Source organism: Nannospalax galili, unplaced genomic scaffold (assembly GCF_000622305.1).
Source record: "Nannospalax galili isolate Female #2095 unplaced genomic scaffold, S.galili_v1.0 scaffold944, whole genome shotgun sequence".
NCBI lineage: Eukaryota > Metazoa > Chordata > Mammalia > Rodentia > Spalacidae > Nannospalax > Nannospalax galili.
The window spans coordinates 2,916,716-2,937,657 of NW_008352899.1; the positions used below are offsets into that span (position 1 = coordinate 2,916,716).

A 20,942-nucleotide genomic window follows, 5' to 3' on the forward strand; every position below is an offset into this window, starting at 1 on the left:
GTCGGAAGAGGCTGTCGGATCCCCTAGGACTGGAGTTACGGACAGTTGTTAGCTGCCATAGCCCCCAGCCGTTCTCCAGGGCAAGTCCATTGCCTGAGTCTAGTCAGCCTATCTAGAGCCCTTTGTTTTAGGAAGATCAGATGTTCCTCATCTAGCAGCAATCAGTTGCCAACATGCCTTTAGATAAGATTGGGGTCTGCTGTTCGTTTTTCCAGTTCTATGCTGGGTTACTCTCTGCCTGAGTTTGCATGGGTCTTGTGTATGCTGACACCTATGCCATAGAATCATATGAGCAGGTTCCCAGGAGCTTGTAGGACTCTGTTTCAAACCAAATACCACATCCATTGCCAGCACAGCATATGTCATTGGTGTAGTAGTGGCACTTTTGTCTTGGGGGCAATCAACAGCTACCTAATTTGACTAAAAGCCCACTCAAAGGAAGGAAACTCAAGTGTGATACTGTAGTATAACCTAATACACATGGCCAGAGTGTTCATAGATCTTAGAGAAAGCCCCAAAACTCTCACATTACTAATGTGATTTCTTATTATGTGCAAAATATGTGTCCTTATATTTACAGACAAATATACCACCCAGTCACCACTCATCAAAGAAGCTCATTTTGCAGCAGTCAGAGACTAATACCAAGTACCACAACTGCTTCTATTTTTAAGAACAAATTATGAAAGTGGTGTCCCATGTTTCCTCTCATACCCTTGATTTTCCAGATTCCATACTCAGCTGCTTTCAGAGCCTCTCCTGTAGTTTGGCTGAGCGCTCTGCTCTGCTACAGAAGGCAATTGCTCAGTCTCAGAGTGTCCAGGAAGGCCTGGAGAGCCTTTTGCAGTCCATAAGGGAAGTTGAACAAAATCTGGAAGAGAAGCAGGCAGCATCACTCTCATCAGGAGTCATTCAAGAAGCCCTGGCCAACCACATGGTAAGACTCTATCCTGAGTGTTTTAATAAGTGATGTTTTTTGCCATTTCTGTGGTAACTTTAAAAAAAGTCACAGGTGAAATCCCAGCACTTGGGAGGCAGAAGTAGGTGGATCTCTGTGCATTTAAGACCAGCCTGGTCTACATAGTAAGTTCCAGGCCAGCTGAGGCTGTAGGGAGACCCTATCTCAAAAAGACCAAAGCAAGAAAAAGTAACGGGAAAAATTCATGTCCACGAATCTTCTAATAAGATTTAGAGGTGATAACTAGTTCATGTAAAAATATTTCTACCATAGGAACTGGGAGTTTAGCTCAGTGATAGAACACATAATCAATGTGCATAAGATCCTGCGTTCACTTCCAAGTACCACAAAAAAGATGGAAAAAAGATATTTCTCCCCAATTTCCAAACTACTGTTGAGCCAAAGCAAAAGTGTGGAAAGGAAAATAATTTCGTGGAATGGGTAGAGAATTAAAGGGATGAACTATGTAGCATTCCACAGGCTCAGTTATAGTCCTCTAATCTTATAAATGGAGTTACTACAAAGTTATTAATTTGTGACCCAGATATCTTGGAAGTAAGCCAAAATCAGACTTGTTCTTGATAACAGAAACTAAAGCAGGACATTGCTCGGCAAAAGAGCAGCTTGGAAGCCACCCATGAGATGGTCACTCGATTCATGGAGACGGCTGACAGCACCACAGCATCAGTACTGCAGGGCAAACTGGCAGAGGTGAGCCAGCGCTTCGAGCAGCTCCAGCTCCAGCAGCAAGAAAGGGAGAGCAACCTAAAGAAGCTCCTGCCCCAGGCAGAGATGTTTGAGCAGCTCTCCAACAAGCTGCAGCAGTTTGTGGAAAACAAAAGTCGAATGTTGGCCTCTGGGAATCAGCCCGATCAAGATATTGCACATTTCTCCCAGCAGATCCAGGTGAGGATGGGTACCTGTCATTTTGTCAGAATAAAAGGAAGGGCAAAGAGAAAAACAGCATTTACTGAGCACAAACTTTGTTAGTCAATATACTGGAAGCTTTACCTGCATTATCTTAGAAATTATCTATTTTTGAAAAACACAGTCTAGATTTTTTTTTCACTCATACTACGTAGAGGTTAATCCCAGATCAGCAGGTGCATTCAGCTCATCTTTGACATATGCAGGTTGATAGAGACCTCATCCAGACATGTGCCTTCATGATCTGCTATGAAAGGAGGAGTGTACAGCATAGCCATTTGCCTTTCATTAGTCAAAGCGCCTTTTGGTGCTAGAGAGATGGCTCAGTGGTCAAGAGCTGTGGCTACTCTTCTAGAGGACCCAGGTTCAGTTCCTAGCACCCACAGGGCAGTTAACTGTCTGTACCTCTAGTTCCTAGGGACCTAGCACCCTTTTCTGGCCTCCACAGGCATTGCATTGCATGGATTCCCTTACATACATGCAGGCATACACATTTTTTTAAAGCAGCCCCCAAAAAAGTTTTTTAAAAGCAAGCAGATATCCATGTCAAAATTTAGAAGATGTTGGGAAATGTAATCCTACAATGTATCTAGAAGGGACATAGCTAGAAATACTAGGTAAAAAGCATTAACTACCTCAGAGTGTAATTACTGAGTCATAGCATTACTTATATGTGTGACTTGTAAGTAGTGGTCAATCTGAGCTCTAGAATGGCTACATCAACCCCCATTCCACATGTAGAACCTCAGCATCCATTCCTACATCATTGTCTTGAGTTATTCAGCTTTTTTTTTTTTTAACATTTATTTTGTGTTTGTGTATATATTTGAACACATGCTTGGCAGCAAGCACCTTTACCTGCTGAGCCATCTAACGAGCCCTATCCAATTATCCAGTTTTCTTTTTTCCATTTTCCAAGTGGGATCTTTTGTCTTATTTTCTAAATTTTTCGGTTTTGAATAATTTCAAACCTTGTAGTGAAGTAGAAGGAATGCCTCAATACATAATAGTATACACTTTGCTAGATTTACTGATACTTTTATTATAAGAGTATCAGGGAGAGACAGTTTGATTATGAGCTATATCCATTTTTTTTTTTTTTGGTCTTTTTGAGACAGGGTCTCTCTGTAGCCCCAGCTATCCTGGAACTCGCTATATAGACCAGACTGGTCTTGAACTCACAAAGATCCACTTGCCTCTGCCTCCCAAGTACTGGGATTAAAGGCGTGCGCTACCACACTGGGATTATATCCATTATTTTTTATGATATACAGAAGTTTCCCCAAGGTTGGTCAGTAGGACCTCTTTTAAGCTGTCTCCTATGTCTTTTTGACATGTCCCTATTAACCTGTGAGTAACTTCTGATTTTCATATCCCATACCTGAAATCATCTATTTTCCCCATGAAGATTTACTTTTGATAGGACATGACAATTAGATACCAAAATCTGGACACTAAATGATATACAGGTATTTCATTGCTTCTAGGTCCTGTCACCAGATATCATTAGGAAAATATTCATGTTTCATGGAAGCATATCAATTATCCAATAAAACTCAATACTATAGGATTCTTCCTCCATTCCACATTTGTATCTTGCTTTCCTGTATGGAGAGCCCTAGTTTCCAGCTGTCCCATGTATTTCCTTTATCCTACAATACATGTATAAGAGTTTTGGAACTACACTAGTATTTTGGCCACAACACATTAAATAAAATTGGAGGGTTTTGGTGCATTTTTGCATGTAAAGCTGGACACGGTAGTGTGCTTTTGTAATCCCAGTACTTCTACAACGTGATGGGAGGCAAAGAAAAGAGAATCCCTGGAAGCTCTCGGGCTAGCCTGACATCCTCAGCAGGGAACAACAACAGAAAGACCGTGTCTCAAACAAGGTGAAAAGCAAGGACCTGCGGTAGAGGTCCCATGACCTCCACATGCACACTGGCATGTGCACACCTTCACTCACACGAACATGCACACACATATAACACAGCATATATATACACACACAAATATAAAATAATAAAAAGGATCATATCATTTAATATATTGTCTTTAATGTGTTCAACAGGTGCTCACTTTGGAAATGGAAGACCAACAGGAGAACTTAGACACTCTTGAGCAGCTACTTACTGCACTGGGCTCTTGTGGCTTTGCACTGGACCTGTCCCAGCACCAGGACAAGATACAGAATCTCAAAAAGGATTTCACAGAGCTGCAGAAGACAGTTCAAGAAAGGTAGTGTTCACCTGGGTTGGCCATTGTTATGAAACTGTTCCTCTCTCACTATTGGATGAAATGATCTTCTCTTCCTCCTTTACTAAAACAAATGGCATCCATAACTCTGCTACTGAGCCATACATAGGAAGTCAGAAAGTGCCTCCTTTAGGCAAGCTCCCCAATCCACTTGATGCTTACCGATTTCTAGTACAAATGATTCTTCTCAGCCCCAGGGTGAGTTCTTGATCTCTACAACCAAATACCCAGGTCACCTGAAGCAACAGAACAAATTTGACATAACAAGTAGGATTATGACAGAATTTAAAATAAGGAGGAAAATTACAGGAGGCTTCTGAGGAATGATTAAGAATTGTATTCATAGTCCCAATGCTCTTTTAAACAATATTAAGTTGTTATTTTAGAGAAATGTGTAGGTTCTTCTTTTATCACAAACAGAAGAACGTATGTCAAATACTAATTTTAGTTTACTATTGAAGTCATGAGTCCCCATTACAAGCTTTACATAGGTTTATGATCATAAATAAGATCTCTTATCTTTAAAAAAAATTTTTTTATTTACTTTTTTTTTTACTTATTTTCTTTATTTTATGTGTATGCATGTAGTGCCTGCATGTAGGTAAGTGCACCCGTGTCGTGCAATGCCCTCGGAGTACAGAAGAGACCATCAGATCCCCTGGAACTGGAGTTACAGAGAGATTTACTTATTTTTATTTTTTTATGTGTATGAGTGTTATGTCTGGATGTGTGTTCATGCACCTGTGTCGTGCAATGCCCTCAAAGGACAGAAGAAGGTCTCAGATCCCCTGGAACTGGAGTTATGAATGGTTGTTAGCTGCCTTGTGGGTGCTGGGATTTGAATTTGTATCTTCTGCAAGAATACCCAGTGCTGTTCTCCAGCCTGAGATCTCCAACCCAAGATCCTACTTTTTGACTGTATCTCCCATTGTCCTCACCCTGTGTTAGCTCCCACCTGATGAGCATTCTTCTGCATCTATCTAGGACTTCCTCCTCTGGCTGGCAGGCATCCTCTACATCAACTCTTGCAGTCACCCTCAATGACTGAAACAGCCGGTGCTCTTAACCACTGAGCCATCTCTCTAGCCCCAAGACCTCTTATCTTAGTTTAAGATGTAAATATATTCTTGATAACTAGAAGAAAATGGTTTCACAAACCAACACTTAGAGCCAGATGTAATGGAACACACTTATAATCCTAGCTCTCAGGATATGGAAACAGGAAGATCAGGAGTTTGAAGCCAGCATAGGTTGGGCATGATGGTACATGCCTTTAATCCTAGCACTCAGGAGGCAGAGGCAGGCAGATCTCTGTAAGACTGAAGCCAGCCTGGTCTACATAGCTGGGGCTACAGGGAGACTCTGTCTCAAAAAAAAAGGGGGGAGGGGAGACTGGAGAGTTGACTTAGAAGTTAAGAGCACTTAGAACACTGAAGACCTGGCTTCAGTTCCAGCACACACATGGCACTAACCCACCATCTGTAACTTCAGTTATGGGGGATCTGACACCTTCTGGCCTCCATAGGCATTGCATGCACATGGTACACTTACATACATGTAGGCAAAACACACACATAAAATATTTTAGCTGTGCGTGGTGGCACACACCTTTAATCCCAGCACTCAGGAGGCAGAGGCAGGCAGATCTCTGAGTTCAAGGCCAACCTGGTCTACATAGTGAGTTCCAGGACAGCTGGGGCTACAGGGAGACCCTGTCTCAAAAAGACCAAAAAAAAAATTTTTTTTAAAACAAAGAAGAAACAAATATTAAAAATTAAGAACAGCCCAAACCTAAATAAATAGCAGTGGGTTATTTAATGGAGAGGTTGAGGACAAAGGCTAAGAAGGCTTTGTTTTTCCTCTTTGATGCGGAAGGTCTTGTAGCCACCTGAGAAACCAGGACCTCTGGCTTGGTCTCCAATAGATGTGACATCTCCAAACCTCACTTCTTGATTCATTTTATGTATGGGCATGAGTGGCCTAGTGCCAATCATCTAACTTCTGTGGGCCTTAGATTCAGCACTTGAATTGGGTCTTGAAAGAGTCAAATACCTGAAATGTAACAGAGCTGGATTGGAAATCCAAAGCCAGCATTCTTTCCGCTGTATCATAGGATCTAAATAGCAGGCTCCCTTTAGTTTTCTCACTTTCACTTTAGCCTAGAGTAAGATTAAAGACTTCTTTCCCCAGAAATGTCCAAACAAGGGCAATAGATGCTTGAGTTTGATGCTCTTCTACATTGTATGTGGTTATACAGCCAAACTTGCTTTGAGAAGAAGGGCTGTGTTAGGAAATTGATGCCTAGAGTCCCAGAATGAGCTTAGTTTCAGTCCATTTTATAAAGCTTAGTCTGGCAAGTAACAAAATGTCTTTGTTGTTGACAGAGAGAAAGATGCTTCATCTTGCCAGGAAAAGTTGGATGAATTCCGGAAGCTGATTAAGACCTTCCAAAAATGGCTGAAAGAAACTGAAGGGCATATTCTACCTGCAGAGGCTTTCATGAGTGCTAAAGAGTCGGAAAGGCACATTGAACACTTAAAGGTAGGTAAACAAAAGGGTCCCCCAGGAATCTGGCTAGAAAGTAGTTTGGAAGTTTATACAAATGGAACTCTGGCTGTGGTAGGAAAGTAGCATGAAAAATCTAATTTGTATGCATCACAATAGAAATTCCTCTCTTCATGTGATTCCATACATCCATACACAGAACCTAGCACAGTAAAATTTCCTATTTTAAAACCAAAGCGAGGCCAGGTGTGGTGGCAAATGTCTTTAGTTCCTGCAGAGGCAGGCGGATTTCTGAGTTCAAGGCCAGCCTGGTCTACATAATGAGTTCCAGGCCAGCTGGGGCTACAGGGAGATCCTGTCTCAAAAAGATTTAAAAAAAAAAAAAAAGCCAGGCATGGTGATGCATGCCTTTAATCCCAGCACTTGGGAAGCAGAGGCAGGCGGATCTCTATGAGTTCAAGGCCAGCCTGGTCTACATAGTGAGTTCCAGGACAGCTGGGGCTACAGGGAGACTCTGTCTCAAAAAAGACCAAAAAAAAAGAGGCCAGACCTGGTGGTACATGCCTCTAATCCCAAAACTTTTGAAGTAGAAGCAGTAAGATCAACAGTTTAGGCTAGCCTCAGCTACATATTTGAGGCCATCCTGGGCTACATGAAATATTCTCAGAAAACCAGCACTAATTTGTTAAATACTGCTCATGCTATTATAAGTACTTAAAAATACATCATAAAGGGCCGGGCTTGGTGGTGCACGCTTTTAATTCCAGCACTAGGGAGGCAGAAGCAGGCGAATCTCTATGAGTTCAAGGCCAACCTGGGGCTACAAGGAGACCCTATCTCAAAAAGACAAAAAAAAAAAAGAAGCATAGAAACAATTAGTAATTCCCAGTTCTTGAGATGCTTACACTATGATTGTGAGCTTAAGAATTATTAGTATTCATTATTGAGACAGCTACATGCTTGCAATTGAGCAGACATGGGGTCTAGGAAACTAGAGCAAAAGAACTGGATACTACTCTGGCTAATAAAGGAAAAGTTAGAAACAAATGGTTGGAAGGTACCTTCAAGGCTGAGACCAATCCTTCAACCTCTACAGAATCCCTTGTTGTATTTTTTTAATATATTAATTATTTTGTGTGTATGAGTGTTTTGCCTAGATGAAGTGCACCCTTGTCATGCATTGGCCACAGAGGCCAGACATGGGCATCAGATCCCCTGGAACTGGACTTAAAATTGTTAGCTACCATGTGGTTGTGGGGAATTGAACCTGGGCCTCTGCAATCACAGAGCTGCAAGCACTTAACTGTTGAGCCATCTCTCCAGTCCCTTTTTGTACTATCTTTGATTGATAGTCATCCAGCCTCTGCTCATACTCCAACATGTTTCTTTCTATTGAAATTGCCTCATCTAAATCTGGTGTAAGGAAAGAATTCTTACATCCATACTTTCGTAGAATGAATGTCAAGAGCATTTGCTGTTGGAATAACAAAGAGAAAGTTGCTCAATTCTGAGTTCATTATGTCTTTAGTGTTTCAAGAAGATTTTCAGGACTTCTCAAGTTTCCCTTCCCCACAGTAACCTAATACAACCTAATAATTCCACATACTGAGTATTCAGATCCAAACAGCTTAGCAGTCATTGTTCACATGGTGTCCAACAGATGTCACCAGATTTCCCTGGATTTTTTAGATATCCTACATGTCAACACATTATTTTAGGGCTATGACCCTTAATAATCAAGAATGATTAATGGGGCTGGAGAGATGGCTCAGCAGTTAAGAACACTGGTTGTTCTTGTAGAAGACCTGGGTTCGAATCCCAGCACCCACATGGCAGCTAACAATTGTCCATAACTCCAGTCCCAGGGGATCCAGCAGCCTCTTCTGTCCCCCATGGGCATTGCATGACATGGGTACACTTACCTACATGCAGGCAATACATGCATACACATAAAATGAAAATAATAAATGAAATTTTTAAAGAAATGAATGACTGATGAGGGCTGGAGAGATGGCTCTGCGGTTAGAGAGCACCAGCTGCTCTTGCAGAGGACTCAGATTCAATACCCAGCACCCACATGGTGGCTAACAGCTGTCCATAACTACAGTTCCAGGAGTGTCAGACACAGACACAGCCTACTGACTCTGTGGGCATTGCACAACACAGGCGCACTCATCATACACATGCAGGCAGTACACATGAAAACAAAAATGCACGTAGAAATAAAAATAATCATTTTTTTTTAAAAAAAAGAATGATTAATGAGCCATATGTGGACATACCTTTAATCCCAGCACTGGGGAGGAGAGGCAGGTGGATCTCTGGGAAATCGAGGCCAGCCTAGTCTACATAATAAGTTCAGGGAGACCCTGTCTTAAAAAGACCAAGAAAAAAAAAAGATTAATGAAAGATTTAACTTGCAGAGATTGTGGTTGATTTGAGGTTAGATCATATGAGCTTGTTAGATACTGATGGTTCTGTGTCTTTCTCTGCATCTACTTTATAGCTTAGAATCAAAGTCAAGCTAAGCAAATTGTCATATTATTGTAGAACAAGGTAGGCTAAGAGATATGCCTGCTTTGAAATGAGTAATGCTTATTTCTGTGGCAGGCTATCTCATCTTTGAGACTTAGCATGACCTGATACTTTTGTCTTAGAGCTGATGCTGTTATTTCCTAGTGGCTTTCTGTGATTGAGCCCTGTCTCAAATCCAACATAAGCTTCCCCTGATAAATGTAAAGAGTAGCCTATCAGTCTACATTTCTGTACACTTCAATATCTAGTTCCTCATTTGTTCTCTAGTTATTTCCTCTCTCCTTTTCACATATGATGATTTTATTCACCTGGCAAACTGTTGTCTTAACTCAGAGCTTCCCTCCCTGTAGGCAATTAGATGTGCTTCCATAACAGTTATTATATAATGCAACTGATAACCCAAACTCTTAGTTTTAGGAACTGTGTCATAAAATCATGTGTGGTAACTCATTCCTCTAATATTAGTACTCAGTAGTCTAATGCTGGAGCATCAATAGGTCAGTCTGGACTACATAGTGAGACCCTTCCTTAAACAAAAAGTAAACAACAACCAGGAGTGGTTGTCTACCTTGTAGGATGGTCCAGGAATACAAGGGCAGCCTGGAATACATGAGACTCTCATAAAAACTAAAAAATAATAATAATAATAAATAAATAAATAAATAAAAGAACCATGTTATCCTATTTGTTCTGTGTTGTATCTCCAGTGTTTGGCATGGTGCCTAATCTATAGTACGTTCTAATAAATATTTAATGCATGAACAAATGAAGGAGAAGGTTCTGAAAATTCCAGACTATCACTCTCCCATTCCTTGACTTACTACACCAGGATTTCAGAATGGCTGAATATATGAGGATAGTTTCTTAAGGCATGCCCAAAAGTTAGGGACTATATCTAGAACAGCTGTCCCACTTGATGAGGAAGAGGCCCACAGATGTTACAGTTAGCAATTTTGTTCTTTTAACAGAGTCTCCTAGATGACTGGGCAAGTAAAAGAATTCTAGTGGAAGAAATCAATTGCAAGGGCACTTCTCTAGAAAATCTCATCATGGAGATCACAGCACCTGATTCCCAAGCCAAGACAGGTGAGTACAGATTCTTCAAAGTGTAGTGAATACACACTATCCTTTGCTTCAGAGATGTCTTTTTTATTAAAATCCTGTGAGATCAAGGCTAACCTGGTCTACATAGCAAGTTCAAGGCCAGCCAGGGATAGAGAGTGAGACCTGTGGGACCCTGTCTTAAAAAAAAAACAAACAGCCAGGCGTGGTGGTGCACACCTTTAATGCCAGCACTGGGGAGGCAGAGGCAGGCAGATCTCTGTGAGTTTGAGGCCAGCCTGGTCTACATAGCAAGTTCCAGGTCAGCTGGGGCTACAGGGAGACCCTGTCTCAAAAAGACCGAAAAAAAAAACCAAAGCCCAAATTCAGCAGTCTGGGCCAGCAAGTTGGCTCAATAGGTAAAGGTACTTTCCACCAGAGAGAACCGACTTATACAAGTTGTCTTCTGACCTCCATACATGTGCTATAGCATGTATATGCTCGCACTCACACAATAAATAAATAAATGTGGGCCAGGCATGGTGGTGCACTCCTTTAATCCCAGCACTTGGGAGGCAGAGGCAGGCGGATCTTTGTGAGTTCGAGGCCAGCCTGGTCTACATAGTGAGTTCCAGGACAGCTGGGGCTACAAGGACACCCTGTCTCAAAAAGACAAAAATAAATAGATAGATGATAGGTGATAGATAGATAGATAGATAGATAGATAGATACATACATACATACATACATACATACATAAATACATAAATACGGTGATGGAGAGATGGCTCAGTTGTTAAGAGCATGTATTGCTCTTCCAGAGAACCTGAGTTTGGTTCCCCACACCCACATTAGGTGGCTCACAACTGCCTGTAACTCCAGCTCCAGGAGATCCAATGCCTTCTTCTGGAATCCACAGGTACCTGGACTCACACATGTATATTCCCATATACAGACACACACATATACACATAATTAAAAATAAATCTTTTTATCTGGGCATGGTGTACATGCCTTTAATCCCAGCACTTGGGAGGCAGAGGCAGGAGGATCTCTGTGAGTTTGAGGCCAGCCTGGTCTAAATAGTGAGTTCCAGGCCAGCTGGGGCTGCAGGGAGACCCTGACTCAAAAAGACAAGAAAATAAATAAATAAAAATAAAAACAAATTAAGGAGAAGGCTAGAGAGATGGCTCAGCAGTTAAGGGTAAAATCTTTTCAATAAATAAATGTATTGAAAAATTTAGATCCAGCATCTTAGCACAATACAATCCAAATATGTGCCAAATTTGATACATGCTGAGGAATATTTAAATTGTACATATCTATAATCCCAGCACTTAGGAGACCAGCTTGGTCTACATAGTAAGTTCCAGGCCAGTTAGGGCTACATAGTGAGACCCTGTTTCAAAAACAAACAAACAAAAAATTTTTGTTTTCTATAATTAAACTATTATGTTTCTTTTTAAAAAATATTTTATTTTTATTTTATATGTATGAGTGTATTGCCTGTATGTAAGTGTGCCCGTGTCGTGCAATGCCTGTGGAGGTCAAAAGAAGATGTCAGATCCCCTGGAACTGAAATTACAGATGGTTCTTAGGTGCCATGTGATCACCATGTGCTGGTGATCCAACCTGGGTCCTCTGCAAGAGCAGCCCGTGCTCTTAATCACTGAGCCATCTCTCCAGCCCATAAACCATTATGTTTCTATAGAAACAGTAAACTTTATATATACAGTAAAAGTACTCCAATCTGTAACATACAGTAGCCTCAATGCTGAGTCACGGTTTTCAAAGCACATTTATTGGCATTGCTTGCCACGATGGCATATGCAGTGCAAAATGGGCCTGTTATGTGTTTAGAACTAACACTTTGGTAAAGCTCTTCTATGTACAAGCAAGCACTGCCGCAAACACTTCAGATTCATTACTTGTTTGATTTTGAATTAATTTTTGGTTGGTGCATTTAGAAACCTTTTACTGATTTCAAATTTTTGCAACCCAACATGGACCGACAGTTTTGTTGTGATTGTTGTTGTTGCTTTTATATACATATACATATACATATACATATACATACATATATATATATGTTTTGTCTTTTTGAGACAGGGTCTCCCTGTAACTCCAGCTGTCCTGGAACTCACTATGTAGACCAGGCTGGCCTTGAACTCACAAAGATCTGCCTGCCTCTGCCTTGCAAGTGCTGGGATTAAAGGCGTGTTCCACCACGCCTGGCCCTATATATATATTTTTTTAATAGATGCAGAATTGTTGTTAGTTACTTTCTACCGCAGTGACAAAAACATTGACAAAAACCAACTTAGATAGGAAAGGATTTATTTTATCTTACATCTCCCAGGTCACAGTTCATCACTGAGGTAAGTCAGGGTAGGAATTCAGAACTGGAACCTGGAGGCAGGAAATGAAGCACGGGCTGTCGAGGAACACTGCTTTCTGGCTTGCTTCCCTGGCCTGTGCTCAGCCTGCTTTCTTATATAACACTGGACCACCTCCCCAGGAGTGGCACTGCCCACAATGGGCTGGTCCCTCCCATATCACCCAGTAATCAAGAAAATGCCCCACAGACATGGCCATAGGCCAATCCAATGGAAGCAGTTCCTCAATTGAGAGTCCCTCTACCCAGGTGTGTCAAGTTGACAACTGAAGCTGTCAGCACATGGGGTTTAATAAATATATATTTTTAATGTGGGTGTAATCACAAGGGTTATAAGAAAAAGGAATTCAGAAGACATAAGATACACCCAAGAGCATGGATATGGGCTTCTCCCAGATTCATGGAAAGTAAAACATCAAGTGTAGATGTGGGCTGCTTACAGGAAAGTTGCTGAGACCGCATAGTGGTACATGCGTGTACCAGCAATTAGAAGGTAGAGACAAGAGAATCAGTAATTCAAGGTTATCCTCACCTACCTACCTAGTGAGTTTGAGATCAGGCTAGACTACATGAGCTTTTCTCAGTAACAACAAAAAGAAGCTGTACTGTAATACATAAACTTCTACGTTAATGAATTATTAGCATGTGAGTAAATTAGGAGTCCATGGTCTTTTTCTATAAATAGCCAGATAGTAAAAAAGCTTGCAGGCCATGTAGTTTCTGCCATTATTATATGCTTCTACCACTATGGTGCAAAAGCAGCCATGTACAATGTATAAATTATTGGGTATTTCTGTGTTCCAATAAAACTATATATAAAATTAAACAAAGTTCCATATTTGTCCATTGGGCTATGAGTTGATGACTCTTGGTCTAAAGCAATAATTTTTCATACTTTTTAAAGCACCTTAGTTGGGATTTTTGTTTGATTGGTTTTGTTTTGTTTGTTTGTTTTGGGTTGCGGGGAGGGGGGTGGCATGCTTGGGAATGAGCCCAGGGCCTCATGTATGCTAGGCATGTACTCAGCTGTAGAATTTAAAAAATAATCTTGGGCCAGCCAGATGGCTCAGTGGGTAAGGACTCTTGCTGCCAAACTTGCCTACCTGAAAACCCATGTGGTAAAAGGAGAGAACTGACTCCTGCAAGTTGTCCTCTTTCCTCCACACCTGAGCCATGGCACACCCCCCACACACATTTATACACAAATAAATCTCATATTGACCCTCACTACATAAATAAAAAATACTGTTGACATAGATTTTCCCTTATAAGTTCAGTATTTATCTTTTATGAAATGTGTAAGTGAGAATCTTGGGTCTATCTTAATGAATATGAAAAATTTTTAAAGGAGGGATTATTGATGACAGCTTCACAATATGATCTACTTACAAATTTTATTTCATATCATATCCTGAAACTGTGGTTCACATGGGCATGTAGTTACAGATGATGGCAAATGCTTTTAACAGTTTACTTTATAATGTTAGAATATTATTTCATTTCATAGTAACTTAAAAGTGATGTTTTTAAGAATTCATTATTTCCAAGATAAGCCACTAAAAAATACAATAAAATAATTTTTTCCTTAAGCACAGAAGACACCTAAAACTGATATTAAAGACAAGAGCTATTTCTTTTTCTTTATTTTTTTTAATATTATATTTATTTATTTATTTATTTATTTTTGGTCTTTTTGAGACAGGGTCTCCCTGTAGCCTCAGCTGTCCTGGAACCCACTATGTAGACCAGGCTGGCCTTGAACTCACAGAGATCCGCCTGCCTCTGCCTCCCCAGTGCTGGGATTAAAGGCATGCTGCCCGTCCTTTATTATTATTATTTTTTTTTAATAAGTGTATTGCCTGCATGCGTGTGAGTGCACCTGTTTTGTGCAATGCCACAGAGGTCAGAAGACGGCTTCAGATTCCCTTGGAACTGGAGTTAAGGACAGTTCGAAGCCGCCATGTGGGTGATGGGAATCAAACCCGGGTCCTCTGCAAGAGCAGTCAGTGCTCTTAACTGCTGAGCCATCCCTCTAGCCCCTTCAGAGCATGACCCTGAAATGTTTAGAATGCTATGGTTACACAATTTCGCCCTGAGGAAGATCTGTTCAGTCTTTTTTTAATACAAATACCTGTTCTGTCATGTTATATAATGTATTCTTCATGTGTTGTAGCTGTTTCCTTTGTACAGTAGTATGCTGGAGTGTTCCTATACAGGTATAATTGAATACTAGTGGAAAGCTATAATTGTTACAATTAATGGCACTCAAAAATAAGCTTAAATACACCTACACAGACCTGTCACTGATGTTTGGAGCTGCTTGCTCTCTCTGGGGTTGCTCCATATTGCAGCTTACACGCTGAGTTAGTGATTGTCTCAGCTAGGGATTTCTTCACATTACTAGTCCATTGAAAATGTAATGTTAATATTTAAAGATCACAATTACCACTCCAACAACTTTAAATTAACCTTAATATGACATTTTGTACAGTTCAAGCAGTGCACACAAGAGCTTTATTCTTTCTCTTGCCCTTTTTTATGTTTTTCTTTTTTTTCAGTGCTAGGGATCAAACCCAGGGCCTGCCATGCTAAGCAAGTGTTTTGCCACTGAGCTAAAATCCCAGTCTGATTCTATTCTTTTAATATAACATTATGTCATGAATAGTTCTGATTTCTGTAATCCTAACAATTTCATAGCCCAATTTTTACTTAACTTAGAAACACCCCCAAAATAAAAGGAAGCAACTTGAGGTGAATATAGGTGAAATTGTGGCAGTTAACAGAAGCAAAGGTCCAAAGTAGAATCTCGAGAATGTCAATGAGCCACTTTTATCAGTGCCTCAAATTTGTTTTCTGGTTGAGGAAGTGGAGCCAAAAGTAGTCATGAAAGGGAAAATAAGGCCAGGCATGGTGGCACAAGCCTTTAATCCTAGCACTCTGGAGGCAGAGGCAGGCAGGAGCACTCTGTGAGTTCAAGGCCAGCCTGGTCTACATAGTGGGTTCTAGGCCAGCTCGGTCTACAGGGAGACCCTGCCTCAAAAAGACCAAAGAAAAAAAGAAAGGGAAAATAAGGAATCTTCCTATAGAAACAATGTGATAAGGGCTCTATAGTAACGCTACTTTTTATGTTCCTAATTGTACCTATTTTTTATTTTTATCACAACGAAAGACACTGATATTAAAAGCAACTTTTTTTGGTTTTATTATAAATCTTTATTCCAAAATGTGTCAGATACCATTTAAAAGACTTATTTATTTTAAATATACCCAAGTCACAAGATTAGGAATGGTTCTAAAGAATCCAAGTTGGAGATTTAACAAGGATTTTTATTCCCTCTAAAATAGGATTAAGAATCATTACTTCAGGGGGTGTGATGGTACACTCCTTTAATCCCAGTACTTGGGAGGCAGAGGCAGGCAGATCTCTGTGATTTCAAGGCCAGACTGGTCTACATAGTAAGTTCCAGGCCAGCTGGGGCTACAGGGAGACCCTGTCTCAAAAAGACAAAAAAAAAAAAAAAAAAATTCATTACTGCGGAGGAGCTGAAAGTCACACTTGGTTGCCTGGCAGCTAAAATGACCTGTCTCTTTCCATGAGTATGTTGTCTTGTGCTGTGTTAACTTCCTGATACTCAAGCTTAAAATGAGAGCCAAAGAACTGCTGTGCCTACATGTATTCCTAACACGTTGGTCTTGCCTTGTTTGTCTCCCTGTCCTTCTGCTCAGGTTCCATACTGCCCTCTGTAGGAAGCTCTATAGGCAGTGTAAACGGATACCACACCTGCAAAGGTGAGAATGCCATGTCAACAGTGCCTCTTTGTTGGGTGTGTAGAACAGTATTCATGTTTGCCTCTATGTTTTTCAATATGTGTGGAGTAACTGCTGCCAGGAAGGGCCTGAGGTGAAAATCTGGAGAGGGGCAACTGTTCTGTCTCCATGTTTGTTTGCTATAGGCTAAATAGACTGGCATCCTCAGAACTAAAGGTACTGATGAAACAGACTAAGCTGCCAGATAAGGCCAATTAGGAAAGACCTTGAAGCAAATACATGTGAAACTTGAATTATAAAAAGGCTATTTTAAAGCCAGATGTAATGGAACTGGCCTGTAATCCCAGCACTTGGGAGGTAGAGGCAAGAGGATCAGGCATTCAGGCTTTGGTTGGCCATGGCTATAGGAGACCCTCTCTTAAAACAAAGAAAAAGCCAGTCTACTCCTGTCTCCTAGCTGGAATGGTCTCAGTAGTTTGGAGAAGAGGGAGCAGAAGAATATTCCAAACCCATTAATCCCAACAGAATGCTAATGTTGCCTTCTTACTTTTGCTGCCTTGATTTTGTTCTTCCTGTGTTTATTTAGCACTTTAAGGCATATATCTGAGTATATAATGCCAGAGCCAGAAAGCACATTAATGAGAACTCTGTGTAGTTAAACGAGAACTTTGATGTGATTTTGAGGAAAATAATCACTATTTGACTAGAAGGAGGAGAGATGCTTAATCCTGACAAGTCATTTAGGAGTGACAAACCAAAAGGAGAGGTATTTCCAATCTGATTGCTGTTTCTGTGATAATAGATCTGACAGAGATCCAGTGTGACATATCTGATATAAACTCGAAGTATGACAAACTGGGGGAAGTGCTTCGAGATCGCCAGGAAAGCCTTCAGACTGTCCTCAGCAAAATGGAGAAGGTTCAGAAAGAGGCCAACTCAGTACTGCAGTGGCTAGAATCAAAAGAAGAAGTTCTTCAAGCCATGGATACCTCTTTATCTCCAACCAAGACAGAAACAGTGAAAGCCCAAGCTGAATCTAATAAGGTATGGTGTTTGCCTAATAAACTGCATCCCAACAGCAAGAGAAAGGAACTCTTGTACTAGTATTCCTGCCCCAGCCTAGGGACCTGACCCTGAGATGTGTGATCAACTTCCCAGATTGTTATGGGCAGTATTTTTGGCACTTAAAATTTTAACATGCCTCAAGTCTCCTAGAGAATTTTTGTTACCTATGAAATGATAAATTATTATAAATCAGATTCAGAATCAAAACTGCATATATTTGCAGAAAGAGGATAGCCCCCTTCCCCCTTGAGAATAAGGTCTCCTTTTCCATGTGGTACTACAGGACAGCCAAGCCTTTCTCATTAAAGCATCTTTGCAACTCTTAGAGGGATCTAAAAAGTTGTGAATATGAATTTATTCTTAAGATTGAAATGTGGACCAAGGAAAAAGTCAGAAAATTTGAGAACATAGAAATTTCTGTGAGAAATTTTTCAAATTTTTAATATTCCAATTGAACATTACCTGTCATCTTTTTCAATTACTGAAACATTGCTGTCATCATATCTTGGTACTTCTAGTTAGTAAGAAGTGACCATTCCTACTTAATTAGGTTCCATTGATACATTGTACTTGGATACAAATCCTACTATCTAGTTTTAAAGTTCACATTGAAGCAAAGTGCTTAAATATGCTAAGATCATGGGACAAGCCATACACGGGGTCAGAACAGTTGATAATTCCGACACAGTCTTCCAGTCATTTCCACCACACTCACAGCTTTATTTCCTCCCTAAAATCTCAAGGCACGTATGATATACTTTCTGTTAGGCTTTCCTGGCTGAATTGGAGCAGAATTCCCCCCAAATCCAAAAAGTGAAGGAAGCCCTGGCTGGATTACTAGGGACATATCCCAACTCGGAAGAAGCAGAAAACTGGAAGAAAATGAAAGAGGAACTCAGTAAGTTGTCACAGGGTATCTTTCGTTCATTAAGTTTCTTGTCTCCAGAGCAAATAGAAAATCTCAGCACAGCTTATAAAGTTGGAATTACTTTTCAGTTAAACTTAGCAAACAAGCGGGAGGCCCATCTATGTAGGACCAGAGAATGGCCTGAATAGGGAAAAATTTTAGAAATTTAACTCAACAGAAATCTGGCTTTCTAGGACAGTTCATACTGACTCTAATAAAAAAAAAAAAACTTGAGAGTATTTAGTATAAAGATGAAAATGGGAAATAATCTAATAAAGAGATTAAGTTATAAGTTCATAATATTTAACTACAAGTAATGTAGAGTAAATATTTGAGAGGTTTTTTTTGTTTTTTTTTTTTTTTGGTCTTTTTGAGACAGCATCTCCTTGTAACTTCAGCTAGACCAGGCTGGCCTCAAACTCACAGAGATCATCTGCCTGCCTCTGCCTCTCAACTGCTGGAATTAAAGGCATGCACCACCACACCCGGCTAGAGTAAATATTTGACTCAAAAATTTTTTTGCATCATAACTTCAGACAAAGACTAAAAATTTTAAAGCTCAGGCTGGAGAGATGGCTCAGTGGTTAAGAACACTGGTTGTTCTTGCAGAAGACCCAGTTCGAATCTCAGCACCCACGTGGCAGCTAACAACTGTCCATAACTCCAGTCCCAGGGGATCCGACAGCCTCTTCTGACCTCTGAGGGCATGGCACGACACGGGTGCACTTACATGTATTATATTCAGGCAATACATGCATACACATAAAATTAAAATAATAAAATATTTTTTAAAAATAATATATGAAGCCAGGCATGGTGGCGCACGCCTTTAATCCCAGCACTCGGGAGGCAGAGGCAGGCGGATCTCTGTGAGTTCAAGGCCAGCCTGGTCTACATAGTGAGTTCCAGGACAGCTGGGGCTACAGGGAGACCCTGTCTCAAAAAAACAAAACAAAACAAGAAAATAATAATATATGAAATAAATTTTACATGTATTCTGTACAGTTTTATCACATGTAGCTTTTTTAACTACCAGCCTAATTGAAGATATAAAATTGTGTTTAATGAAAATTTTTTTGGTTTTTTTTTTTTGGTCTTTTTGAAGCAGGGTCTCCCTGTAGCCCCAACTATCCTGGAACTCACTATGTAGACCAGGCTGGCCTTGAACTCACAGAGATCCGCCTACCTCTGCCTCCCAAGTGCTGGGACTACAGGCGTGCGCCACCATGCCCAGCATGAAAAAGTTTTTAAAGGTTATTTTTAATTTTTAAAAACGTTAAATAATGGCTCTTAGGTCATTTCCTGTAGTATATTAGAACATAACTTAGGGACCAGGCCAATTGCTGATGAGACTGCATTCTCTCATTTCCTCTCAACAGATTCCCGGTGGGAAAGGGCCACCGAGGTTACTGTAGCTCGTCAAAAGCAGCTAGAGGAATCTGCAGGCCATCTGGCCTGCTTCCAGGCTGCAGAATCCCAGCTCCGACCCTGGCTGATGGAGAAGGAACTGATGATGGGAGTTCTGGGGCCCCTGTCCATTGACCCCAATATGTTGAATGCACAGAAGCAGCAGGTCCAGGTGAACAATGTAACTTAATGCTTAGAGCAAAGACAAGTAACATGAAACTGGGTTTGAATGTTAAACCCAGCAAGAGGATTTCATTATGACTCAAGATGAGGTTCACTTTGCTCAGTTTTGATGAGATATTTGTGAAGTGTTTATCAAGATGCCTGTCAAGTAATAAATAGTTCATAACTCTATTATTAATACAGTTATATCTACTGGCTTTACTTAAAGATTTTCTGCTGCTCAGATTTCAAAAAAGTTGATTAAGTGCCTAATGTCATAGAAATTCATGTTAGTCAAAATTACGTCTTTTTCCAATCAAGCCTTTCCTAGAAACTTTTCCTTCTTCTACTTCTTTTCCCAAACATGTTCCATTTCTTCTTCCCTCCCATCAAGTTCTCTAAGATCAGACATAAGAATAATTTTTGAAGGAACCCTTTCTTTCAATCCTTGCATCCAAATAATTATTGTGCCCTAATTAATCTACTTACGAATTCTGGTCTAATCCAGTGGTTGCCTGGTTGTTGTTGTTGTATTTTTTTGTTTTTGTTTTTGTTTTACTCAAAAATTATTGAGAATCAGGGCTAGAGAGATGGCTCAGTGGTTAAGAGGACTGGTTGCTTTTGCAGAAGACCCAGGTTCAAATCCCAGCACCCACATGGCTAACAACCATCTATAACCACAGTTTCAGGTGATTGGATGCCCTCTTCTGACCTCTGTGGACATTGCACAACATGGGTATACCTACATACATGCAAGCATAACATTTGTACACATAAAGTAAATCAAAAAAATTTTTTTAATGATTGAGAATCTTAAAGAGTCTGTATTCATCCACTGATGTTTACTTTATTAAATCAGTAATTTTTAATATATTCATTAGTTAATTTTAAAATGATGATAAAACTATTGCATTATCATTAAGTGCCATGTGTTTTGTGTGTGTGTGTGTGTGTGTGTGTGTGTGTGTGTGTGTTTTTTTTTTTTAATGTATATAAGTGTATTCTTTGCAAGTAGG

General features: G+C 40.3%; 1 protein-coding gene across 7 annotated transcripts in view; it reads left to right on the forward strand.

The window, feature by feature from the left end:
- The window catches only part of Macf1 (microtubule actin crosslinking factor 1), a 389,588-nt gene that overhangs the window by 264,681 nt on the left and 103,965 nt on the right, over window positions 1–20,942 (forward strand). For 6 of the 7 annotated variants that reach the window (XM_029554606.1, XM_029554605.1, XM_029554607.1 and 3 more), the window contains 9 exons: window positions 729–937; window positions 1,547–1,864; window positions 3,957–4,123; window positions 6,526–6,682; window positions 10,150–10,267; window positions 16,344–16,406; window positions 17,188–17,429; window positions 18,219–18,348; window positions 19,737–19,936. In XM_029554606.1, the coding sequence (XP_029410466.1) occupies window positions 729–937; window positions 1,547–1,864; window positions 3,957–4,123; window positions 6,526–6,682; window positions 10,150–10,267; window positions 16,344–16,406; window positions 17,188–17,429; window positions 18,219–18,348; window positions 19,737–19,936 (1,604 nt within the window). The remainder of the gene's footprint in view (window positions 1–728; window positions 938–1,546; window positions 1,865–3,956; window positions 4,124–6,525; window positions 6,683–10,149; window positions 10,268–16,343; window positions 16,407–17,187; window positions 17,430–18,218; window positions 18,349–19,736; window positions 19,937–20,942) is intronic. The other variant, XM_008850248.3, reaches the window with a different exon arrangement.